This window comes from Coenobita brevimanus, chromosome 79 (assembly GCF_032717465.1).
Source record: "Coenobita brevimanus isolate Jiangsu-jjx chromosome 79, ASM3271746v2, whole genome shotgun sequence".
NCBI classification, from domain to species: domain Eukaryota; kingdom Metazoa; phylum Arthropoda; class Malacostraca; order Decapoda; family Coenobitidae; genus Coenobita; species Coenobita brevimanus.
This window is the reverse complement of record NC_137032.1, coordinates 5,591,535-5,618,792: the sequence shown is the minus strand read 5'-3', so window position 1 is coordinate 5,618,792 and position 27,258 is coordinate 5,591,535. Positions and strand designations below refer to the sequence as shown.

Below are 27,258 nucleotides of genomic sequence, written 5' to 3'. Positions count from 1 at the left end.
GGGGAGAGGGAAAAGGAAAAGGAAAGAGGTAAAAAATAAGTGAGAGGAAAGAAGCGAGATGGGCGTGTTGGTGTTGTACGGGCAGAAGGAAGCCGGGTTGTTGGTCGTACTCATGGAACTGATCAGGGAGCAGCGGCTGGGTAGGGAGGTCAGGGCGAAGAAGGAAAAGGGAAAGAGAAATTGTAGTGGAAGAATAATGAAGGAAAGGGAGAACCGTGAGTGCGAGTGGATCTTTCTGATTTCCTTATCTTTTTTTTTTTTCACTCATAGGACATATATCTCAGACATACCCTACCAAAAAAAAAAAAAAAAAAAAAAAAATGGTTTGGTCACTTCCTCTGCGCTGGTTGAGGGCCTCCGTCAACCCATCTCCAGATACGGGGATCGGCTGGGCTTGGTAGCTGATCTATCTCAATATTTATTGTAAAGAAGTATATTACCATTTATGTCCACAACTGTATCATTGATCCTCCACTCCCCCCTTGTTCAGGCTGAGGACCCTCGTCAGCACATCGGATGGTAAATGAACGAAGATCCTGGGGGGGGGGGGATAAATCCCCCTGTGTAACTGGGGTAGGGGATATCCTATGTAATCACCCCAGTGCAATTTAAATAATCCTAAGAAAATACAAAGTTAAACCTACAGTTACCCTCAGATTAGTTACATCTTCACACTGATAAAGCAGCTATTTCAAATATGGGAAAACTGAAGATTCAGAAAGTCTTATAACATAAGTGTAACGATGCATTGGTGTCAGATCTGGCTACAATTAACGAACTGAGCCACTTTTCATGTTCTCTTGCTTTGTAATTGATATTCTGCCTTTTTTCATAAAAGATATATACAAACAAGTGTATCAGCTCACTTCTCTCCTCCCTACATCTAAGCACACTTTCGCTTCAGAAGTCATCCTCCTCAGAAATAAAAATTAATCTTCGCCAATGGCCTAGAACGAGGATCATTTAGACGTGTTGGCCGAGCTGTAGATGGAGTTCGAGAACGTGGATTAGTTTTTCTCTCCGCACCGTATATACCTCTGCTTTTTTACCCCACTTCTACCCAGATTGAGGGGATCCGTCAACTCTTATCCGCTGGAGAGGGAGCTGGATCGAGCCTTCGCTCATCTGGTGTCCGGCAACGCCCAGTTTGAAGTGCAGCTGACTCAATACTTCGAGTCTCGTGGCAACCTGGCCCATCAGAACCGACCACAATCATGTACAGTAGAAAAATTAACACTGTCAGGCTTCTGTAACACTCCAGTTCCTATTACGTTCCTGTGACTCTCAGGCTTGTATGACTAAGACTCCTATGATACCTAGCGATCAGGTACAGCGGAAAACTCAACGCTCTCTGGATCCTATGACTCTCAGGCTTGTCTGGCTATCGGGCTTCTACGGCTTTCAATTTCCTGCGACTAAGGTTCTTGTAGCTATCAGGCTTCTTTGACTCTTAGGTTCCCATGGCTTCTATGACACTTATGACTCTCAGGCTCTATGGCTCCTGTGACTTTTATGGCTCATTCAGTCATGTATAGTAGAAAGCTTAACACTCTCAGGCTGCAATAACTCACCCTCAACTGAGTAAAATCGTCTGATGTTAGTCAGAGTAAAATACTAGATTCGTCCCGACCGTGAGAGGGTCAGTAATATCAGTTTTAACCCACTCAGTCTCCTATTTTCACTCTTTGTTAAATAAAATAGCCAAACGTTAGTTGAAACAGAATACTGTGGTTGTCCCAAAAAATAAAAACAACCCCATCACTCCGCTGATATTTTATTGCTGTTATTCTTACTACTAGATTTTATTCAATACTGGAAGGAACTCTGGCTGAAGAGGAGGAAAATAAAGGGTGTAAGTAATCCTCCCCACATCAAGCAGGTGACGAAGGTGATGATAGCAGCGACGATAATTACTACTTCGTCCATCCCAGCTAGCAGTGATGGTAGTGGTGACGATGGTGGTGACGTGGGCGGTGATGATGGCAGTGATAGCGGTGACGATGACTCTGGGCTGGGCACTGACGAGGCACGGACTGACGGTGTAGGGGGTGACGTGGCCGCGGGTAGGCCCCCTGGATGCGACCCTTCTGTGTTCTCTCTTGTCACCGTATTGAGAGATCTGAGGTGGGTTTTGATGATGATAATGATGGCTGTGGTGATGATGATGATGATGATGATGGTTAGGGTAATAATGCTAATGCTAATAACAGTGATGATAATGTTAATAATGGAACTAATGATTATTAATTTGATAATGACCGTGGTGATACTACTGATAATAATGAAAATAATAATAATGAATATGATAATAATGATAATGATAATTTTGATAGTACTAATAATGTACCAGTGATAATGATGACGTCTGTGATGATAATGGTAATGATTCTATATGGTTATAATGAGAGGTACAATGACAATACTCCTACCAATACTGATGACTATTCTGCTGCTGCTAATGATGATGATGGTAATGCTACTTAGGACAACGAAAATGGTGCTGCTAATACCACGTAACTCTGAGATACAGGTGGTCGGTACAAGGGTGGGTGGATGGGTACAGGAGAGAGAGAGGCACGGAGGAGCGGCGCGCGTCATGCAGTTCTCATGAGAAGGCTACAGAGGGCAGCACACGCCACGCAGACTGCCCTCCAAGCCCTCACTTCACTGCAGGTACTGACAACACACCACTATAGTCGGTGTGTTGTCATCTGAGGGAACTGGGCCAGACGAAGATATTAAATTCTAAGTCATGGTTACATAAAATATGATGCACCTTAATTTTGAAGTAGGAATGAGTCTTCTTGGTTACTCTTCAAATCTAGCCTCTAGTCTGACTACACTTGGCCATCAACTGAGCTGAAAGGGGTTGCGGATCTTTGTTAGATGAAAACAAGCCGACTATGGTACTGCCAAAACATTCACCAGGTGCTAGCAACATCGCTGGCACTGCTTTTATTTCGCTACAGGTACTGACAACATCGCTGATACAGTTTTCATTTCACTGGATGTACTGATTACATCACTAATACTGCCAACATATCATCCAAGCAATGACAATGTGCTGCCAAATATAATCCCTCACTTTACATGTGTTGGAAACGCCACAGATATTGGTTCTCCTGCTGTAAACACTACCTTTCATGATGACAACTTTAAATATTAGAGGGCGTCTGCTTTACTGTGTAGTGATGTGGTGTCGCAGTCAAGTGTTATGATGTTACAGAAAGAACGTGGGGCAGAGTTGGGCCTTGTCCCTTGTGTGATGTGGCCGAGGCACAGAGTATATTGCTGTGGTGTTGCATAATGAAGCATTACAATGATGTAGTGGTGCAGAGTGAACGTGAGGAAGAACTGGGTTTTATCCCTGGTGTGTGTGTAGGGGGGGCGGAGTTATTATACTAGTGTTGCAGTTGTTGTCGTCGTTGTGTAAACCTAGTCCGTCTAGCCGAGCAGACCCTTCAATCGTAGGCAAGCAACCGCTTCTGCATGGCCGTCTCATGTGGTGAACCGATATTTCTTTGCGGAGGACAGCTCCTTGCCAAGGTGAGATGCGGGGATGAGTTTGAAGGTTTGGTTCCCGGATGGACCCCTCATTTGCGTCTGGCAACCCAGTTAACAGAGGCACCATAGTAAGCCCTACATCATCCCCTTATACGGTTATCACTCAGTTTTGTCGATAGTTTCCTGGCTTACAGGAAACCACAAGGCTTGTCACTCAGTGTAAAACCACTTGAAGAGGAAAGATGAGTAATAAAAACTGACAAGAGGGATGGGAGAAATAGGAAGGGAGGAGGGCAGACACGGAAAAAGAATGATAAAGATGAAGTATGAAGTAGGTAGCAATGAATCAGGTGAGTGGATGATGGTCTCCAGTTGCGGTAAAGTGTTCCAATATACTGTAGTGTTGCGGTGTTGCACGGTGAGCGAGAAGCAGAACTGGGTCTGATCAGCAGTGTAGTATGGCTGAGGCTGAGTCAAAGCACTGGGGCTGATCTCACTCCACTCACAGTCCTGCCTATCCCAAACACTGAGGTGAGAATTATTACAGCTACTTATCGTACTTTATCAAGACACGAAATTAATGACTTTCAAGACGCGATATTCATTAACTTCATACACACGAAATTTATTATCCTCCAAGACATGAAATACTCCCTCTTCTGTCTTTCTTTCCTTCATTCTTTCCTCTTTCTTCTGCCTGTGGGTGACTCTACACTGAGTGACAAGTCAAATGGTTTCCTGTACACCAGAAAACCATTGACTATCCTGGGTGGTAATCATAGAACCAGATTCTTGCGCCTGGTGGTTTAGTGGGTAATTACGGTGATCCAATCGGATTGAGCCTGTGTAGGTTTATATCCAAGGGGTAATTTGGATTTATTACTCACGTAATGCCACTCAGGGATGAGTGAGGCCGGTCAGTATCATCTTAAATGTCAGGACCAACTTGCCTAGCCCTGGGCTCCTATGCTCCTCATGGGACAATGTAGGATTGGATGATGGATGGATGGACATCAAATTAAACAACTCCAAAGATATGAAACTAACTCCACTTATCCTTGGCCTTCACCCCAACCTTGGTTGGGAAAAGAGGTCTTGATGATGATAATGATGATGGTGGTGGTGGTGATCAACGTATTGAATAATGGAACGTCTTTTAACAGGTAATTTATTCTAGGTAATCTCAAGCAATTTCTAAATGGGTTGGCCTTCAGAGTTTCTAAAATGTTACCTTTGAACTACTTCTAAATTGTTTACCCTTTATGTAATTTTTAAAGGTTTATCCTTCAAGTGTTTCTAAATTGTTTACCCTTCAAATATTTGTGAATGGTTTCCCCTTCATATATTTTATAAATGGCCACCCACACTGCCTCCATCTACCCGTTCAGGACGAGAATGTATCGTGTGTGATGTGGGTTAGTGACACGACCTCGCCTCCCCCCGCAACCCTGCTGGCCCGCGCGGATCTGGACCACCTACAGCATCGTGTTGCCCAGGCCAAACTTGCTCAGCAGCTGGCAGCAAAAAGACACAGGTCAGTATAAACAAGTCTTGGTGATTTATTTACTTGTTTATTTCATTTATATATCTATTTATGTATTTATTTTTTTATTTATTTACTATATTTATATATGCCACTGACCACAAGAAGTATTAATTTAAGGAGAACGTATGTCTACAAACTTGTTAACTGTTGTGAATTTTCTCTAATCTACTTGTTTGCTTTTCCTTTGTTAGAGTGAATTACTGATCATATTTTCTGACATTTTCATTATAATGCAATTTTACTTGAATAACAGCTTTGTTTTTTTTTTTGTTTTTTTTTTTTTCATATAAATAACCCCTTAAGCCCGTTGTGGAATTTTTAGATTTCGCTCTAGCTGTTTTAATACTATTTAATTCAGATTGTGGAGGGACAGGTTGTGAACTGATTAATGGAGACTATTTATGGCTTCTTGACTATAAATGGTAGTAAAATTCAATACAAAATATATCACCGGACTGAAGGAGTAGCAATAGCCGTAGAATTTTTATAAAGGTATTATGATACCAACTCTAACGTATGGAAGTGAAGCTTGGACCTTGTTAGAGAGACAGAAGTCAAGAGTGAGGGCAGTGGAAATGAGTTATTTGAAAGGAGCATGTGGAGTCACATAGAGAGACAGACTGACAAATGAGGAAGTGAAGGAGCGTTGTGATGTGGATGTGGATGTGATAGGAAGCGTTAGGAGAAACACACTAAGGTGGAATGGCCATGTGGAGAAGGTGGAGAGCTAGAGACTGACGAGGAGAGTGTATGTGAGTGAGGTGGAGGGGGGGGAGAGGGAGGGGGAGGCTTAGGATGAGATGGAGGGATGGAGTGGAGAGGAGGTATAAGAGAGGGGGGTGTAAGCTGGGAGTAGGGCAGTGAAATGGCTGGGAACAGGGCGCCATGGAGGCAATTTGTTTGTGGCCACCCCTTACGGGATTAAAGCGTCTGGCAGTTGATAGAGAGATAGATTATTAGCCCTTCCACAGTTAGGACAACTCTAGTATTCAATTCCACTAGACACTGGACAATAATATTCAGCTATGAGTGAGTTATGAGGGGCCTGAGAATGTTCATAAGTGTTACTGTTGTCAGGGAGGGTCGTGCTGAGAGGAGGGCCCTTACTCAAGAGGTGGAAGAGCTGCGGACCCAGCTAGCTGCCCTGTGACACTCCTATTAGGTATGCACCCCACCCATCCTTCTTACACTTTTTTTTTTTTTAATGATATGACCCGGTCTGTCATTCACTCCCTAAGATTTTTTGCAAACAAGATGCTTCACTCCCGCTGACTTTAGCGACGCTTCATATTTCGGCCGTACTGTACTGGTTCCACATGTCTATTTTTTTTTTTTTTTAAGTTTGGAGAAGTTAACAAAGACTATATTTAAGTGTTTCGGTTCGGAGAGGCTACTTTTAGATCAATAAATTCAACTGGAGATGGCAAGACTAAGATATGGGTCATGTCATCTAAATGAAAAGAATAATTACGACAGAAACTATAATAATTTTTGCCTTCCCTAACAGGTAACCAAGGAATGCAAGTTTGGACCAGGCTCCGAAGCTGACCTTGGCGTTGCGGCCGGTCAGCTGGCAACCAGTCTTGACCTACGCTGGCCTAGCAAAGTCTTCAGTCGGGTCTTCGGGCATAACACCACTATGACTCACCTTCAGGTACGTCCATCAGCTTGCCATTCTATCTTTTTATGTATCTATCTATCTGTCTGTCTGTCTGTCTCTCTGTCTAGCCAAACACCTAATGCCTGTTGGAGTGACCACTTAAAAAAAAAAAATCGCCTTCACTTCGCCCTGTCCTCCACTATCCATCAACCTCCAAGTCACCTTCCACCATTCTCATCCAGTAACCTCTCTACCCCCTCAGTCCACCTCGTCCTCGACATTTCTACCCCCTCTCTCACCCACCATCTCACTCACGTACACTTCATGATTCATTTGTACAGTTACTGAGAGGAGGAAACAAAATCATTGAAAAAAAAAAAATGTGTGTACTCATGACTGTCATGAACTCAGACATTAGTATATGAATGACTGCTTACCGACCTAGGCACTGTGGCAGCAATTAAACCCACTGAAACAGAGATGACATAGGCTCATAAATCAGTTTAACTGAAAAAAGGCTGCACATTTAGAGTAACAGGTTGAATATGTGTGATTATATGATAACACTATGTGATAACTCAGTTTGGCTGAAAAATGAACCACAGGGATTTATGCTATCAGGTTGCAGATGTGTGTGTGTGTGTGTGTGTGTGTGTGTGTGTGTGTGTGTGTGTGTGTGTGTGTGTGTGTGTGTGTGATTATTCTTTGATAACTTAGTTTAGTTGAAAAAATTAGTCATGGACTTTTGCAGTGTGCCTGATGGTGTGTCCATGTGATGATTCTCTGATAAATCAGTCGGCCTGAAAAATGAGCCTGGGACTTGCTGTTATGCCTTGTGTCTGAGTGATAATTCCAGGGTGAGGTGAAGAGCCAGACGCGTGAGTTGAGGGCACTACAGCGAGAGGAGACTGCGTTGGCAGCCCATGTGTTGTCACTGAGGCAGGAGAAGGACCATCTGCTCTACCACCTCGCCCATGCTCACGCTAAGGTGGGACATCGCTGTATATACCACTGCAATACCTATAGTCCTTTCACATTAACTTGGCCCAGATTTTCGTCCTTCTGTAGCTTACTTCTCATAGCCCAGTGAAAAAAAAGGACAGCATTTGGGACTACTTCTTCGTGACTAGCATCATATACTAGTGTTAATCTGTAACCGTTGTTGTAACTCATTATGCAATATGAAGAGATGGCAGTTTTAGACTAAATTAAAAGTAGTACAGTTCGGCACGTTTTTGTACATGAGATGTATACTTATAGGCATCATTCTGACACTTGATGTTGCAGATCTATTATACTATGAACATATTCTCATAAAAGATCATGTAGGTCTGTGTAAATGTACTGTAGATGTATCCAATCCACACCCATTCTGGACAAGGGGTCTGCCCACATGACAACGCACACACAAACAACTCTGCCTATTGGATGTGTGTGTGTGTGTGTGTGTGTGTGTGTGTGTGTGTGTGTGTGTGTGTGTGTGTGTGTGTGTGTGTGTGTGTGTGTGTGTGTGTGTGTGTGTGTGTGTGTGTGATTAGATCACTAAACATAAACTCACCATCCAGAAAGGGTTGGGGGTTGGATTCACCCACATTCCAACAGATTCCAAGAATTTTTATATGAATGCCAGCCATCTTAACCCCATGAATCCGATGACACTTTCTTTTGTGCTTTTATTCTTGCATGCTCCAGACGATTTTACTCACCCTGGGAGAGATTCGGTGGTAGTGAGGGTGGCCAAGGAAATCCGTATCAAATCCCTGTAGTTGAAAAAGTCGCTTGTTTGCTGAATGAACGCCCGCGAAACCAGCATCAATAAAAGAATACGAACTACGTCATGGGAATGCAATGGTTAGTCCTTCCTTTAGTTTATCATATGCACGTACACACAGGTGGGCCGGGATGCAGGTGGTGTGGGCAGCGGTGAGGAGGTACGACACTTGAAGGCCACCATAGCCAGGCAGGACCAAGCCATCGCTAGTCTCAAGTAGGTTTGGTACAGGTATTATTTGGTGGATGATTTTGGACGATTTTTTTTTTTCTCTCTCTCTCTCTCTTTCTCTACCTATCTGTTCGATTCCCTGTCTGTCCCTCTATAAAATTCTTATTAATCCTTACCCACTTAAATTTTTACAGACAAGATATCAGCACGTTAAGAAACAAGACAGGCTCAGTGATCCTCCTTGGGGCAGCACCCGTACCCAGGACATCACCCTCCCCTTGTTCCCTTCTCCATCTATATGTCTATCTATTTATCTATTTATCTGTCTGACAGTCTCCGTTATTAATCATTCCCTCGTTGTTTCTCTCCAAGGCGAGAGATCAGCACATTAACCCGCCGCATCCCGGAGACGTGAACTCACGTCCTCACATGATGTGCACTCATATCCCGGAGACGTGAATTAACGCGGCAACATTGCAAGGTCCCTAATTTGCACAATTTTCAATTTTTGCGAGTGATTTTTGGCATGTATACACGGGACACCTTCCTCTATTCCTCTACAAGATGCCAAGCAGGGACAATGCCTTACACCGCATAACCTCTCCCCCCCCCCTGCATGCCATTGTCTTGACAATTCACCTGTTACCAGTGACCTGGCCAATAAAGACATTCAGGGCCAGAGTGATTCCCCAATCGATGACAATGTGGAGGAAAAAGTTTACATAGCATTAGAGGAAGAAACAGTCAGAAATGATGATCAGGTAATGTGGGGAAAAAAGGTCATGAATGGTGATGAGTTAGTGAGTGAAACAATGCTTATAATGCCTATATTACTGTTTGAAAACCAATATACTCTTGTACTACATATAAATTTTACCAAGTAAATAAATAAATACTGTTTATGAGTGGATAAAATAGTTGCCCTCCCATAGAACTCGTTTTCTTTGGTGCCAGCCTGCTAGAAAACCCAGTCAGGTAAGGAAGTACTCGTACCTAGATCGAGTATTCTAAACCTCAGGTAAGCGATTTCTCTATGAATTTTCGATGTTTCTCACCAAAAGCGGATGTTTGAGCCAAAAAAAAAAAAGCACCAAAAATGTCGGGACTGGGGCGTACCACTGCCCAGAAAACGTCGGGATGGGGTGGGTTAAGAAGCAAGATGGGCTAAGTGACTCTCCCCGGGGCAACACCCTTACTCCGGACATCACCCTCCCCTCGCTCCCCGTCCTTGCCCGCCAGCATCCCAGCCTGGTCCGAACATCAGTCACAGCAGGTGCAGTACTTATACATTTTCTTGAGCTTGTTGACCGTGTCGCAAGATGCCAGGCAAGTGAATGCAACACTAGCTGTTTCCTTTCGTGTTGTTGTGAAGATCTTTAGTCGCAGTACTTGCGACCTATGGTTCGTCTGTAACGTGAACCCAGTTGATTGCAAGCTGAGGTATTCTTTCTTCGGCAGTCCACCATCCTCCTTTTGGGGGATTGGGAGGGAGATGAGGGATGTTTGTATAACTGGGCAGTGAATCCACCAGGTTACATTGATGACACCATGGGAAGGTGTCCCTTTCCAGCACCAAGATCTTTGATTAAACCTTTACTTCATTCAAATCATTAATTCTTCAGGGCACTTTCCCACCCCTAACCATAGTTCAGGTTCATCCCACCCATCTGTGTCCCCCACACCCATTTCTTTAATGCCGTCATATATTTTCGTTCTTGGAGGATATTATGAAATGTCTCCACTAATTCTACAAACACAAACCATTAACTCTACAACACCTCTTAGAGTGTATACTTTCCACCCTTCACTAACATGCCAGCCCATCCCACCCATTCCGTTGCTGTATGCTCATTTCTTTATTCCCCTTTGGATAGTTTTCTGGCGCGACACAGGTTATGGGGTCGACGAACGAGCTAGTTGTGGTTAGTAATGCTTGGTTATACATTAATAATCACTCATGGAGCAACAAATTATTTAAAGCGGATGTAGAATAAATGTGGAACACATAGTCTATCCAAGGGACTTTCAGGAATAATTTAGTGCTATGGAGGTATGTTTATTTTCAGTTGAGAGACTCCTTCACCTGGTGGCACCGATATAGCCTGGCGGATTTATTGCTTGGTTGCACAAACATTGCTCAGCTATTTACCTATTCCACGAAAGGACAATAGTGGACTGCAGGAGAAGGTCAACAAAGCCTCCAGTCCACCGGGGTCACATTTCAGACGGGCCCGGGTCAACAAGAACAACAACTTCTACTACTACTACTACTACTACTACGCTGCTGCTGCTGCTGCTGCTGCTGCTGCTGCTACTACTACTACTACTACTACTACTACTATTACTTTTTTTTTTAATCACCTCCATCCATTGGGAAATTATATAAAAACCAACCTTCCTAATACAGTTCACCATTTGGAGTTGTAATGTTAAGGTTAACACTAACCCTCATATTACAATCCGCTGGCTCCAAGCACGCCAACGGCTGTGGTTACCAACCATCTACTATTACTGTTATTACTTTATATTATATTTATTGATATTATATTGTAAATAAAGACATTAAACTATTGGAGTTGCTGGTCTATGCGACTTGACCACTGTAGCTTCGTAATCCATACCCGCCAGAGAGACAGGGTTGAGGGCTGATGATCTTGTGCCCCTGACACATAGCAGAGCAGACCTCACGAGGGAGAATGACAGTCAACATCTCATCCAGGCCATAACAGAACTCTGCAGTTGACGCCTCATCCCAGAAAGAACCTCTGCCAGTCTCGAGTAGAATCTCACCGCCTCTGGACCCATCCCACCTGATGTTGTGAACACAAGGGGAGTGAATCAACAACGGTCCACATGTTGGATCCTTTCTTGATAATTTCTATTTTTTTCTTGTTCATTCCTTTTGTGTGCAGCTTCGAGAGACAGTTCACAATGACATGTTGCCATGGGATCGAATATCCTGATGTCGAAGAATGCCCTCTGCCCTCGTGTCCAGAAACCTAGAACACTGACATCCACTCTTGCATCATTTGATGTGTTTGCTGTTCTGTGGGTGAAGTGCTCGCCGTCCAGGGGTAGCAGAGTTGGCTCAATCGTGACATCATGGAATATTTCCTGCAGCATTTTGGCAGTGAGGTCGCGTACCTCATCGTGTCGGATGCAAACAAAGCCTCCCTTCTTGCACACCATTGCATGGTTTACATCAAAGGCAGTGCCATAGCCACAGTGTTGAGGTAGGTTCTCTATTGGCCACCCATATCTCAAGGCTACGGCGTCAATAAATTCTTGTTTGTTGAAGTGGAAGCCTTTTGCCTTGAGAGGCAGGGTTGTGAGCCAGTTCGATGCCCCAACCTCCTGTGCAATTTCAACTCTTCTGCACTGGTCTGGTGTTAGATGTTCAATTATGTGCTACTACTACTACTACTACTAGTACTACTACTACTACCACTACAGAATCTTTTTATGAATATTTTCCCCTTAGGTGTCAAGTCGAGAGCAGGCGGACCCTCTGAAGGCAGAAGACTCCTCGAGAGACCAGTCGGGGGTGGATGATGAGGACAGCTTTAGTAGCAGTGAGAACGACAGTAGCTGTACTTCATCTTCTTATTAACAGCTTCATTAGGATGGCATATTATTTTTATTAGTAGTAGTAGCAGTATTACAATTATTATTATTATTATTATTATTATTATTATTACCCCTGGGGGTAGGGGGGTTTCAAGAATACTCCCCCAGTATCCCTGCTTGTCGTATGAGGCGACTGAAATGGTTGGTGGTGGGTTAGTGCCCCACCCCGTAAAAAGAACTAACTAAACAAGCAAATAAAGCGCCTCGGACCAGGACGAACGATACGTTGACGAGTAAGGAACAGACAAAGGACATTCTGATGGTGGGGACATGAAATGTGAGAGGACTGAATGATGACATGAAAGAGAGATTGTGCAGGTGTTTGAGGATGCAAGAGTGGATATATGTGGATTGACTGAAACTAAATGAGCAGGTGAAAGGGTGAGAGAATGGGAATACGGTTTAGGAATATGTGCAGGAGCTAATAAGAATGAGAGGGCAAGAGAGGGAGTATGTCTGATGATAAGCAAGAAGCGGAAGGAGAATATAAGAGAGTATGGAACAGTGGATGCAAGGATTGTATGAGTGAGGATGAAAGTAGGTATACAAGCGTGGGCGATTGTGTGTGCGTATGCACTGACAGAGGACCAAGTGGCAAGAGTGAAAGAGGAGTTTTGGGCGAGTGTAGATGCATGTATGGACAAGTTTGAGAGGAGTGAGAGAGTGTTTTTGATTGGAAACATGAATGGCCAAGTCGGGAATGTACGAGGGGATGGAGTGGTTGGTCAGTGGGGTGTGCCAGCTAAAGTAGATGGGACTGGTAGTGCTTTGTTGGACATCTGTCCTGGTAAGGGGTTAGCAATAGCTAACACCTACTTTCGGCATAAGATGATCCACAGGTATACATGGAGAGTTATGAGGAGGATGGATGGTGAACTTGTTGAACAAAAGGCAATGATAGACTATGTGTGTGTGGATGAGCGAATGAGAAGACGAGTGGTGGATGCAAGAATGTGGAGAGGGTGGGGGAATGGAATCTCTGACCATCACTTAGTGATGGCCAAGGTAAGACTGCAAGGAAAATGGTTGAAGAGACGAAGGAGAAGACAGGAGGAAACAGCTCCTCTGACAAGAGTGGAGAAATTGCAAGACAGTGAGAAAATGGCAAAGTATAAGAGCATAGTGGAAGAAAGATTGGGAAATTATGAGTTAGAGCAGATGGAAGGGGTGGAAGATGTATGTAAGATATTCATGGAAGAGATAGGTGCAGTGTGTGAGGTGGTTTGTGGAGTGAGGAGATGTAGGGGTGTGCAAGGGACAGCATGGTGGAATGATGAGATGAAACGAGCTGTGGAACAAAAAAAGAAGGCATATAGTTAATGGCTAGCGAGTAGAGGTAGGGGAGAAGATGAGAGAGAGAAGAGAGAGGTATATGTGAGAAGGAGAAGGGAGGTGAAGAGATTGGTGAAGGAGAGTAAAAAGAAACTGGATGAAGAGTCTGGGAGGAATCTGAGTGTGAAATGGAGGGAGAGTAAGAAATTGTTTTGGAAGGAGGTAAAGAAAGTAAGGCAGCGTGAAAGGGGTAATAGTAGGGTAGTGAAAGTTAGGAATAATAGATTGTTCATGGAGAAGAGAAAGAAATTGAGGAGATGGAAGGAGCACTTTGAGGATTTGTTGAATGTAGAGAGAGAGAGAGAATAGTGCGAGTATAAGTGGTTGGGGAATGGCTGGGAAAAGGAGAGATAAGAGGAGGGAGGAAGAGATCAGTAGGGCGGAAATAGTCGAAGCACTGAAGAAGATCAAGATGGGAAAGGCCTTAGGAATTGATGGAGTGTGTGGTGAAATGCTGAGGTACGGGGGTGAGATTGTAGTGGAGTGGATATGGAAGTTATGTAGATTGGCTTGGGAAGAGGGAAGAGTTCCAGAGGACTGGAAATCAGGTATAATTGTTCCTTTATACAAAGGAAAAGGGGAGAGAGAAGTATGTGGTAACCATAAGGGTATTTGCCTTCTTTGTGTGACTGGAAAAATATATGGTAGAATACTCATTGATAGCGTTAGACATATAACGGAGGAGCTAGTTGGAGAAGAACAAGGGGGATTTAAGAAGGGAAAAGGGTGTGTGGATCAGACGTTTGTTCTAAGATGATTAGTGGAGAAGTATCTAGAGAAGGGAAAGAAAGTGTATGCTGCATTCATGGATATGGAGATAGCTTATGACAGAATAGATAGACGAGGTATGTGGAAGGTATTAAGAATATATGGAGTGGAGGGGAAATTGCTGAGTGCTGTGAAGAATATGTACGAATGATCTAGGGCTACGGTGCGAGTGGATGGTGAGCTGAGTGAGTTCTTTGATCTCAGTGTGGGAAACAGAGTTGTGTGATGTCTCCATGGCTGTTTAATATATGCATGGATGGGGTTGTAAAGGACGTACAAGGTAGGGCAGTGGATGTGGTGGTGGCTCTAATGAATGAGGGTGAGATTTGGAAGATTCCGGTGTTGTTGTTTGCTGATGATACAACATTGTTGAGTGAAGATGAATGGGAGTTACAAGGTTTGGTGAATGAATCTGGGACAGTGTGTAGGAAGAAGAATCTGAAAGTTAATGTAAACAAGAGTAAAGTTATGGTGTTTGAGAGGAATGAAATCACAGAATGCATGGTGAGGTTGGATGGCGAGGATATGGAGAATGTGAGTGCATTCAAGAACCTGGGTAGTGTGATGAGTAGGGATGGAACTTTGGGGGATGAAGTGCGTGAAAGGGTACAGCAGGGAAGGAAGGTATTGGTTCACTGAAAGCAGTGATGAGAAATAGGGAGGTGAGTATGGAAGTTAAGAAGTCACTGAATGATAGTATTGTGATCCCTACCCTGACGTATGGAAGCGAGGCATGGACTTTGCAAGAAGGGAACAAGTCAAGAGTGAGAGCAGTGGAAATCAGTTACTTGAGAGGAGCATGTGGAGTGACATGGAGGGACAGGTTGACGAATGAAAAAGTGTAAGAACGTTGTGGGGTGGATGTGGATGTGGTTGAGAAGATTGGGAGAAATACACTGAGGTAGTTTGGACATGTGGAGAGAATGGAGAATGAAAGACTGACTAAGAGGGTGTATGTAGGTGAGGTGCAGAGGGGGAGAGGGAGGGGAAGACCGAGGATGAGGAGGAGGGATGGAGTTGAGAGGTATATGAGGAAAGGGGGAGTGATTTGGGGGGAGGGTAGTCAAAATGGTGGTGACAGAGCGACTTGGAGGCGTTTTGTCTGCGGCCACCCTTTGCGGGATTAAGGCGTCGGGCTATAGACAGATTGATAGATTATTATCATTATTTATTATTAAGCTGTCATCATCACCATCATTATTTTTATTATCAGCATCATCAGCGTCATTATTATCCAGACCTCTCTTTACACCCGACAGTACGGTGAGGTAGGGTCCAAAGAACCAGAGAAGAAAAAGATACTAAGAAAAGTTTGCCCTACTGAATGAGCCTCACACACCTTCACTCACCATTCAATCCCCCGGAATCCTGGCTGCACTTGATGTTAAAAAATATTCAACACATTGCTTCACACTCATCTATCTGACAGAGTTAAGTTGACGACTGTCAAGTTAAAAGGGGGTGCCAAATCCTGGTCATACACTCCTGAGCACAATATTCATCCAGGCAGCTCGATAACTTGTCAGTTCTCTAGTGTACGAGTAGTTGGTTCCTATATCTCTCTTTCTCACACACTCATTTACCATATCTATCATCTTTCATCTAGGCCTTCCACACCTCCTTCCTCCTTCAAACTCGCTCTGAAATACCCTTTTCACCACTTTATTCACACCCATTCTCTCCACATCCCCATACCATCTGAGCACACTCTCTTCAACTCTGGTGTCCACAGACTTCCTTACTCCACATCGTCCAATTGCTTTAACATCCTTTATTTCAAAAGTTTTCGAGTCAATTCTCAATAGAAAAATTTTAAGGCATCTTTCCTATCACAACCTTCTTTCCGATCGTCAGTACGGGTTCCGTCAGGGACACTCCACTGGCGATCTTCTCACCTACCTTTCAGACTCCTGGTCATCCTCCTTTCGGGACTTTGGCGAAAGCTTTGCCATTGCACTTGAGATCTCAAAGGCTTTCGATCGAGTCTGGCATATATCTTTAATTTCCAAACTGCCCTCCTACGGTTTCTATCCTTCAATCTGTGCCTTCATCGCTAGCTTCCTTTCTGGTCATTCTATAGGCGCTGTTGTAGACGACCATCGTTCTTCTCCTAGATCTATTAATAGTGGTGTTCCTCAGGGCTCTGTCCTATCACCAAGTCTCTTCCTTTTATTCATCAATGATTTTCTAAGCTGTACATCTAACCCTATCCACTCATACGCTGATGACTCCACCCTTCACCTTTCCATTCGGTTCCTGCAATGCCCATCTCAACAGTTACTTCAACAAACAAGGGATGAGGCTATGGCACACCTAATGTCTGACTTGGCTCGTATCTCTGACTGGGGTAAAAATAATATGGTTGTTTTTAATGCATCTAAGACTCAGTTCTTACACCTATCAACTCGACAAAATCTTCCACAGGTATACCCACTAATGTTTAATAATATTCAGCTTAATCCTGCATGATCCTTGAACATGCTTGGGGTTTCATTTACTCGGGACTTATCTTGGAAGGATCATATTACATCTCTTGTAAAATCTGCTTCCAAGAGATCAGGTGTGCTAAGCTGACCCCGCTCTTTCTTTACCCCTGCACAATTGTTGACTCTATACAGGGGTTTTATCCGCCCCTGTGTGGAGTACAACTCTCATGTGTGGGGAGGCTCCCTACATACAGCTCTTCTCAATAGGGTGGAGTCAAAGGCTTTTCGTCTCATTAACTCTCCTTCTCTTACTGACTCCCTTCAAGCTCTGTCTCTTCGCCACACTGTTGCATCTTTATCTCTTTTCTATCGCTACTTTAATGGTCACTGCTCCCCTGAACTGTCTGCTTGCATTCCTCCACCTGTACGACGGGCGCGTAGCACCCATCTGGCAGCAAACTCTCATCCCTTTTCTGTCCAACTCTCTAATGCAAGAGTTAACCGTTACTCCCAGTCTTTCATTTATGCAACAGGTCAGCTCTGGAACTGTCTCCCTCTGTCTGTATTTCCTGCTGCCTATGATCTCCAGTCTTTCAAACGCAGTGTGTCCAGGCATCTCAAAGTGATCGGATCTTGAATTTGGCTCTCTATTGTATTTTGTTTTTCTCTTGGAGGGAACTGTTACTGCGGGCTCATGGCCTTTGGTTCCTTCTTCCTCGCATAAAAAATAAATTAAAATAAATAAAAACATTAGTCATTATCCCATCCACTGTCCGCATTCCACACACATTCCTCAACAGCCCCCTCTCCACTGCTCTGACTCATGACTTTCCTTCCATATCACACCATAGTTTCGCACCAGTACGTTAGAGTAGGGACTAAAACTCCTTTATTATTACCACCCGCGCTGAAGTGAGCGGAGTGGTAATGTTTTCAGTTGTGAGGTTGGCTGGCTTTGTTTGTGAGTGGATTAACAAGATATCTCATGTACGGCTTGAGCTGTCAACATGAAACTTTTAGGGTATCAAGATATGGCCAAAATCTTGAACGAGTTCGAGAATGGGCACAGGGTCAAGGTCAGGGTCACCAACATAGCTGCCAAAGATCATGGTTGACCTTTGGTGCCCTTGACCTTGACCCCGAGAGCCCATTTTCAACCTCTTTATTACAAAATAGGTACGAGAACCCATGACTTCCATATAGCCTTTGTGGTGCCTGAGGTTCACCAAATTGGCATCCTTACCTAGACATGTGACAATATTAATGTAATAAAAAATAGTACCTGCCGGTTATGTAAACTTACTGAAACTCTTTTGTACCATTCTGGCTTTTGTTAACAGAAAAGTATATAACAACTGGAAAACGGAAAAAGCAGTGCTAGAAGCAAAGTAGACTTTAACATAGCGATAAAAGCTAGAAAGCAAAACATTATAGAAAGGAAGAATATACTGAAAGTTAGGCAGTGAGAAAAAGAGTAACTTACAGTACAGAACAACAGCAGTGAAATAAGAGATATGACAATCATTAAAAATAATTTACAAAATGCTGTATATCGTACAGCATAGTAGGCAGAGAGAGAGAGAGAGAGAGAGAGAGAGAGAGAGAGAGAGATCAAGCTTCTTTTCTTTTATGCAAGGAAGAGGGAACCAAAGGCCAGGAGCCTGAAAACTGTTCCCTCCAAGAAATAACAATAACAAGATAACAGAGAACCAAAATCAAGATCCATTCATGTCGAGATGCCTGGACACACTGTACTTGGAAGACTTGAGATCATGGGTAGCAGGAAATACAGACAGAGGGACAGTTCCAGAGCTGCCCTGTTGCATACCACGTGAACTGGGAGAAACTGTTTACTCTTGCATGAGAGAGTTAGACAGAAAAGGGATGAGAGTTTGTTGCTAACTTGCTAGACGGGTGCTACGCCCCCACAGTGGTGGTGGAGGGATGCAAGCAGATAGTTCAGAGGAGCAGTGACCACCGAAGTAGCGACAGAAAAGAGATAAAGATGCAACAGTGCGACGAAGAGACAGGTTGAAGGGAGCCAGTAAGAGAAGGACGGTTGATGAGACGAGCTAGAGGGGAAAAGCAAAAGACTGAATCAGAGGAAAATGGGGAGAAGGAGGAAAGGGAGAAGGAGAAAAGAAAATTACTAAAGGTGAAATCAAAGGAGGAGGGTGAGAGAGAAAGAGGAAGAGGAGAGAAATTTAAAGAAGAGGAAGAAAGGACCTGCAGCTCAAGGGAGGAGAGGGATAAAAAAGAAGGTTGGAGCTGAAATACGAGGGAGAAAGAGAACACGGAAGGGGATAAAAAAAAAAAAAAAAAAAGGGGAACAGCGCCACAGGAAAGAAAAGGGGGTAGAAGAGAGGAAAAACAGCAGGAAACAGTAAAATGAAGATTTGAAAAAAGAAACATCATATATATATATATATATATATATATATATATATATATATATATATATATATATATATAAATACGGTATACATACACACGAGAGAGAGAGAGAGAGAGAGAGAGAGAGAGAGAGAGATGGTAATGAATGGCAGATGATGGAATAACTCAAATCCCTAATGTATGCAGATGTGTGTTGCTTGCTGATAATAAACACGAGGCTTCCAGACTGATGCTGGTGTGTGGATTCTGTGAGTGTCGTGCTTTGATACTAACTGTTGATAAAAGTGATGTCTGTTAAAAGAGAAGCTGATTCTCAGTATGGTGTGATGGTGAATGGAGAGAGCCTTGACCTGGCAAGGGAGTTTACTATTTCCTGTCTGGAATAACATAAAAGAAAGTTAACTGCACAAAGAAGTTGGAAAGCAGAGTAGCACAAGGAAGAAACTGGCAGGTGCTTTGGGATCTTGATAATACACAAAGGTCTGAGTGTGGAGGCTGCAAGAGGATTGTATAATGATATGTTAGTGCTCAGATTAAGGCATGGGTGTGAGATTGTAGTGAGGCAGGAGAATGAAAAGTCATGAGTAGGAGTAGTGGAAATGGGGTTATTGAGGAATGTATGTGAAGTGTGTAAGTTACAGAGTACAAGATGTGATTAGTGAAAGACATGGAGTTAGGAAGTATTTTGACAGTAGAGCTGAAGGAAGTGTGCTCAGATGGTATGGTAGGTCGAGAAAAGATATAGGTAGGGCGATGAAACAGGTACCTGTGAGTGAGTCTGAAGGCAGGAGATGTGGTAGACCATGAAAATGTTGGATCTACAGTATATGGTGAATTAGGCTGTGGAAAAACGAGGTATAGAGTCGAGGTAAGTGAAGTGATGGGAGTGAGTTGTCGGACTGACTTTGATAAGTAATGTGAGTCACTTAAGGTTTTTTATTTTTTTAAATGCCATTTGTCATGCATGTGAGGTATCCTCCAACTTTCTCTATACTCATTTCAAAGCCAAAGGTGGCTGTTGTGTATATATACGCAACGGCTTATGTTGCTCTCGTGTTCCTGAACTCGATTCTTCTGAATTCTCTACACTCTGGCTTCGGCTTTCCTGTCATTCTCTGACTAAATATATCTGTGCTGTTTACTTATCCCCTAATTCTACTGACTATCAAAAATTCTTCGACTATCTTACTTCTACGATGGAACACATTCTATCCATTTCTTCTTTCTCTGAAATCTCCATTCTAGGAGATTTCAATGTTCACCACCACCTTTGGCTCTCCTCTCCTTTCACGGATCCACCTGGTGAACAAGCCTACATCTTTTCTATCCTTAATGACCTAGAGCAGCTTGTACAGCACCCTACCCGTATCCCTGACCGCCTTGGAGAGAGCTCCAACATACTTGACCTCTTCCTCACAACTAATCCTTCTGCTTACTCTGTTAATCTTTTCTCTCAACTGGGCTCCTCCGATCACAACCTTATTACCTTAACCTGTCCTATCACTCCGGTAAGGCCTGTGGACCCTCCAGGGAAACGTTGTCTGTGGCATTTTGGAGCCGCGGACTGGGAGGCCCTCAGGCAGTACTTCTTTGATTTTCCCTGGAATGATTATTGCTTTGAGTGTAAAGTGGAGGGACTGTAAGAAAATGTTCTGGAAAGAGGTGAAAAGAGTAAGACAGGGTGGAAGTGAAGTTAGCAGGGGAGTGAAAGATAAAAATGGTAGAATACTAGAGGAGGAGGGAGAAAAAGTGAGCAGATGGAGAGAACACTTTAAGGAATTGTTGAACGTAGAGGATGGAAGTAATGCGAGTATAGGTGGCTGGGGAATGGCTAGGAGAAGGAGGGAGGTGAGAAGACAGGAAGAAATCAGTAGCATAGAAGTTGTGGAAGCAATGAAGAAAGTTAAATCGGGGAAAGCCAAAGAAATTGATGGAGTGTGTGGTGAAATGCTGAAGCATGGGGGAGAGATAGTAGTAGAATGGATGTGGAAGATGTGCAGATTGGCCTGGGAGGAAGGTAGAGTCCCGGAGGATTGGAAGTCAGGTATAATTATTCCCTTGTACAAAGGAAAAGGGGAAAAAGAAGTGTGTGGTAATCACAGGGGCATTTGTCTTCTTAATATAATAGGAAAAGTGTATGGTAGGATACTTATTGACAGAGTTAGAGAAAGAACAGAGAAATTAGTTGGAGAAGAACAAGGAGGCTTTAGGAAGGGAAGAGGTTGTGTACATCAGATATTCATTCTTAGATCTTTAGTGGAAAAGTTTCTAGAGAAGGGAAAGAAGTTGTATGCGGCTTTCATGGATTTGGAGAAAGCATATGACAGGGAGGATAGACAAGGATTGTGGAAAGTGTTAAGAATATATGGAGTAGATGGGAAGTTGTTGAATGCTGTGAAGAGTATGTACCATGGTGCAAAGGCTGCAGTGCGTGTAGATGGTGAACTAAGTGAATTTTTCTCTTTGAAAGTTGGGTTGAAAAAGGGATGTGTCATGTCTCCATGGTTGTTCAATCTGTACATGGATGGGGTAATAAAAGAGGTACAGGGTAGGGTGGTGGATGTTGGAGTGGCCCTGGTGGAAGGGGGTGGTGTTTGGAAGCTCCCTGTGCTGTTGTTTGCAGATGATACTGTGTTGTTGAGTGAAGACGTAGGGGAGCTGCAGGCTTGGTGGATGAGTTTGGGAGAGTGTGTAAGAAACGGAATCTAAAGGTGAATGTAGGGAAGAGTAAAGTGATGGTCTTTGAGAGAGGTGAAGTCAGTGAATGTACAGCGAGGTTGGATGGTGAGGAATTGGAAAATGTGAGTACATTTAAGTACTTGGGTAGCGTGATGAGTAAGGATGGAGGTTTGGTGGGTGAAGTGCTTGAAAGGGTACAGCAGGGAAGAAAGGTTGCTGGTTCTTTGAAAGCAGTGATAAGAAACAGGGAAGTGAGCATGGAAGTGAAAAAGTTACTACATGACAGTATTGTGATACCAACTCTAACGTACAGAAGTGAAGCTTGGACGTTGTTGGAAGGACACAAGTCAAGAATGAGAGCAGTGGAAATGAGTTATTTAAGAGGAGCCTGTGGAGTCACATGAAGAGACTGGCTGACGAATGAGGATATAAAGGAGCGTTGTGGTGTTGATGTGGATGTGATAGGAAGCATTTTGAGGAACACACTGAGGTGGTTTGGCCATGTGGAGAGGATGTAGGGTGAAAGACTGACGAAGAGAGTGTATGTGAGTGAGGTGGAGGGGGGAAGAGGGAGGGGAAGGCCGAGGATGAGATGAAGGGATGGGGTGGAGAGGTATATGAGAGAGGGGGGTGTGAGTTGGGAGCAGGGCAGTGAAATGGCGGGGGACAGGGCGACTTGGAGGCGATTTGTTTGTGGCCACCCCAAACGGGATTGAGGCGTCTGGCAATAGATAGATAGATAGATAGATTATTGCTTCCATGGCCAGGAGCCATCTGAGTGTGCCTTGCGCATTACGGAGGTTATTCTCTCGGGCATAGAAGCATACATTCCATTCTCATATCCTTTGACTAACGCAAGAAAGCCTTGGTTTAATCACGCTTGTTCTAATGCTGTCTGCAACAAGGAGAGGGCCTACAAAAGGTACCGGAGCCAACCCACCCCTGAATCACATCATCTTTACGTTTCTGCCCGGAATCGTGCTAAGTCTGTTCTTCGCTCTACTAAAAAAATTTTCATCCATACTAAATGCTCTCAACTCTCCAACTCGAATTCTTCCCGCTCCTTCTGGCACCTTGCCAAAAATCTTTCTAACAACTTTACCTCATCATCCTTCCCTCCTCTTTTCTACTCTGATGGTTCTGTAGCTATTTCTTCTACTGATAAAGCAGATCTCTTCGCACGGACTTTCTCCTCCAATTCCACCTTAGACGTTTCCGGTGCTGTTCCTCCATCACTTCCCCCCTCTGACTTCCTCATGGTTGACATTAAAATTTCTTCATTTGATGTATTTTCTGCCATCACTGGCCTCAGTACTAACAAGGTATATGGGCCTGATGGGGTCCCTCCTGTTGTTCTCAAGAACTGTGCTTCTGTGCTTACACCCTGCCTAGGCAAACTCTTTCGCCTTTGTCTGTCAACTTGTACCTTCCTTCTTGCTGGAAGTTTGCTCTCATTCAGCCAGTCCCAAAGAAGGGTGACCACTCCCAACCCTCCAACTATCGTCCAATTGCTTTAACGTCCTGTATTTCAAAAGTTTTCGAGTCAATTCTCAATAGAAAAATTTTAAGGCATCTTTCCTATCACAACCTTCTTTCCGATCGTCAGTACGGGTTCCGTCAGGGATGCTCCACTGGCGATCTTCTCACCTACCTTCAGACTCCTGGTCATCCTCCTTTCGGGACTTTGGCGAAAGCTTTGCCATTGCACTTGACATCTCAAAGGTTTTCGATCGAGTCTGGCATAAATCTTTATTTTCCAAACTGCCCTCCCACGGTTTCTATCCTTCTATCTGTGCTTTCATCGCTAGCTTCCTTTCTGGTCGTTATATAGCCGCTGTTGTAGATGGCCATCGTTCTTCTCCTAGATCTATCAACTGTGGTGTTTCTCAGGGCTCTGTCCTATCACCAACTCTCTTCCTTTTATTCATCAATGATCTTCTAAGCTGTACATATAACCCTATCCACTCACACACTGATGACTCCACCCTTCACCTTTCCATTCGGTTCCCGCAACGCCCATCTCAACAGTTACTTCAACAAACAAGGGATGAGGCTATGGCACACCTAATGTCTGACTTGGCTCGTATCTCTGACTGAGGTAAAAATAATATGGTTGTATTTGATACATCTAAGACTCAGTTCTTACACCTATCAACTCGACAAAATCTTCCACAGGTATACCCACTAATGTTTAATAATATTCAGCTTAATCCTGCATCATCCTTGAACATGCTTGGGATTTCATTTACTCGGGACTTATCTTGGAAAGATCATATTACATCTCTTGTAAAATCTGCTTGCAAGAGATTGGGCGTGCTAAGCCGACTCCTCTCTTTCTTTACCCCTGCACAATTGTTGACTCTATACAGGGGTTTTATCCGCCCCTGTGTGGAGTACAACTCTCATGTGTGGGGAGGCTCCCCACATACAGCTCTTCTCAATAGGGTGGAGTCAAAGGCTTTTCGTCTCATTAACTCTCCTCCTCTTACTGACTCCCTTCAAGCTCTGTCTCTTCGCCGCACTGTTGCATCTTTATCTCTTTTCTATCGCTACTTTAATGGTCACTGCTCCCCTGAACTATCTGCTTGCATTCCTCCACCTGTACGACGGGCGCGTAGCTCCCGTCTGGCAGCAAACTCTCATCCCTTTTCTGTCCAACTCTCTAAAGCAAGAGTTAACCGTTACTCCCAGTCTTTCATTTATGCAACCGGTCAGCTCTGGAACTGTCTCCCTCTGTCCGTATTTCCTGCTGCCTATGATCTCCAGTCTTTCAAACGCAGTGTGTCCAGGCATCTCAAAATGATCGGATCTTGAATTTGGCTCTCAATTGTATTTTGTTTTTCTCTTGGAGGGAACTGTTACTGCGGGCTCATGGCCTTTGGTTCCCTCTTCCTCGCATAAAAAAAAAAAAAAAAAAAAAAAAGAATTAGGATTCCAGGAGCTTGCATGGCAGATAAATGGGTGTGTGTCCCATTACACTGAAAATGCTGTTAATTAGTGTTCCTTTTTGTTATCCTCTTTTCTTGCCTTGTGGACCCTACCTCATTCCACTCTTAGAGTGGAAAAGAGGTTTGAATGATGATGATGAAGCGAGAGACACGTGATGAGAATGACTGTGGGGAGGAAGCATGGTGACCGTAAACACACACACACACACACACACACACACACACACACGCACACACACTATTGGATCAGACATGAAGAGCTGACTGTGATTAATCACCATCCATGTTTGGACTGTTCTGTGTTCTGTCATATGTCAGTGGCCATGCAGTCAAACTCTGTTACTTAATGTAGCTAGTACTTTACGTTATAGTGTATTTTCAAATGAAATGGAGTAGACAATTTGAAACCCATACTTAATTAAAATAAAAATAGTACAAGAAATGTGTACTTTTTAAAAAGTTGATACCCACTTAAACTACTTGAGTACAGTACTAAAATAAATTTACTTTGTTACATTACAACTCTGCCACCCAGTCACATTGGTGCCACAGCTCGAAAGCATCTCTCTTCACCATCAGGAGCCTCCTTAAATGGTGAGAATACGGGCCTAGAACCTGGCGTCAACATAGACTTTGTACTCAGGTGGCCCCAGGGTGAAGCCACCCTTGCCTTCAGTATCATGTACAGGGATAGCAGGATCCAGCTTGAATCTGAGGTGCTGTAGAAGGGCTGTGAAGAGCAGGAAGGTCGTCATGCGAGCCAGCGATTCCCCTAGGCACACCCTCCGACCTAAGGGTTAAGATTGATTTCTGTATACTGCAGTAAGTTTGTTTTAAAGTAATGGACTTGGACCATTCCTACAACATGAAAAACAAGTCATGGTTGCATGAAATTTGATGAGCCTGGGTTATCAGGATGGAATGAATCTCCTTGGTTACTAGCCATAATGACTTTCCAATCTGACTTCATTTGGCCATCATCCAGTCTGAAAGAAGTTAATGATCTTTGTCAGGTTAAAACAAACACACTATACCAGTTGTTTGATGACCTGAACCTGTATTTATAAAAGATCCTAATTAATTTTTCTGATAAGTGTCCATGTCAGTAAATCATTGTCAAAAATCATGTTGTTTCACATATTTTTCACTTCAATGTTTATTTCAAGTTTGACTTTGAAATGTTTGGTACGTAGCTGCAGGAGTGAAAATGAAAGTACAAACAAGGACTCTTTCGAAAAACGGATGCCAACAGAGGTTTATATAACCTGTGAAATACAGTGTGTATGTATTTCTTTAGTGGAACTTATGAATGGGAGGAGTTTTGCCTGGTCTTGGGTGTTGGGTTCCCTGGTATGATTTGGCAGGCCATTGTTACTGTGTTAAACTAATGGTTAAAGCTGGCTTTACAAGGAACTATGACTTGATTTTTCTTGTTATAAGTAACACAGAGCTCTTAAAGATAAGAATTTCAGAAAGAAGAATATTTATATAATGAATGATTTTTTTTGTTACATAACATGAATAGAAGAAGGAAAAATAAATTAAGTAAAAAATAATCCTTACACCAGATTACAGGTTTTAGTATGAAACTGATTCATGAAAAAAAGCGAATTAAATATTATCAAGAATACTGGATTACATGGAGATGAACCAGAGAAACTTGGCAGTGGTTTATCAAAGAAGAGGCTGCGAAATAGTGAGTCAATAACCATGGTAGTCAAGATAAAATAACTGAGTGCTGTAAAGCAGACTGTACTGTTGATGCTGGGAACAAAGTAGATGCTGGAGCCAGCTGATGGTTTCAGTCTTTTATGTATATGATTGGTAACTATACACATCCTTTTTCAGTTTATCCTTCTAACTATCTGTGACTTCCAGTCTTTCAAATCCAGTATGTCCAGAAATCTCAACATACTGTAATTGATTTTGACATTGTAAAAATATTCTTCGAGAGGGACTAAGAATAGGTTCTAGGCCTGAATATTAAGTAGTTTAGGAGTCCACAGCACCTTCTTTATTCGTAATCCCGTATATAATTTATTCCTTTTTAATATCAACACAGTTTGCATCAAAATCATTTGAGAGATAGGGAAGAGGTGTTCACAAAGGATCCTAATGCCATTCAAAACACAACCGTAGGTCTTTGGGTCCTCTTTTGGGCACGATTTTGCCAGGACTGATGACGCTGGTCTAGAGTGAGAGCTGTTTGCAGAATCGTTTAATCTCACCTAGCTAGTAAAGCAACCAACTAGAATACCTGATAATCCTGATCATAATGCCCATCTCTTGGATTTATTCATAACAAATAATTCAGATCAATACACGACAGAGGTACTGTCACCACTTGGATCCTCTGACCACAATCTCATCAAAGCCTAATTAGTTATACCTCCAACAACTCCCCGTTCTGAACCTGTTAGAGTGACCCGATGGCACTTTGATAAGGCAAACTGGGATGGATTTAGAAATTATCTTGCTGACATTCCATGGCA

At 43.2% G+C, this 27,258-nt stretch overlaps 2 protein-coding genes across 2 annotated transcripts in view; one reads left to right on the top strand and one right to left on the bottom strand.

Moving 5' to 3' along the window:
- Window positions 1-8,641, top strand: part of LOC145408986 (cytochrome P450 2L1-like) — a 155,170-nt gene extending 146,529 nt beyond the window's left edge. The window contains exons 14-18 of the mRNA XM_080279558.1: window positions 1,065-1,216; window positions 2,531-2,673; window positions 6,558-6,704; window positions 7,507-7,638; window positions 8,543-8,641. Coding sequence (XP_080135684.1) covers window positions 1,065-1,216; window positions 2,531-2,673; window positions 6,558-6,704; window positions 7,507-7,638; window positions 8,543-8,641 — 673 coding nt within the window. The remainder of the gene's footprint in view (window positions 1-1,064; window positions 1,217-2,530; window positions 2,674-6,557; window positions 6,705-7,506; window positions 7,639-8,542) is intronic.
- Window positions 8,642-25,245: 16,604 nt separating this feature from the next.
- The window catches only part of LOC145408926 (methyl farnesoate epoxidase-like), a 34,917-nt gene continuing 32,904 nt past the window's right edge, over window positions 25,246-27,258 (bottom strand). The window contains exon 11 of the mRNA XM_080279507.1: window positions 25,246-25,556. Within this exon, the coding sequence (XP_080135633.1) occupies window positions 25,375-25,556 (182 nt within the window). The 3' untranslated portion in view covers window positions 25,246-25,374. The remainder of the gene's footprint in view (window positions 25,557-27,258) is intronic.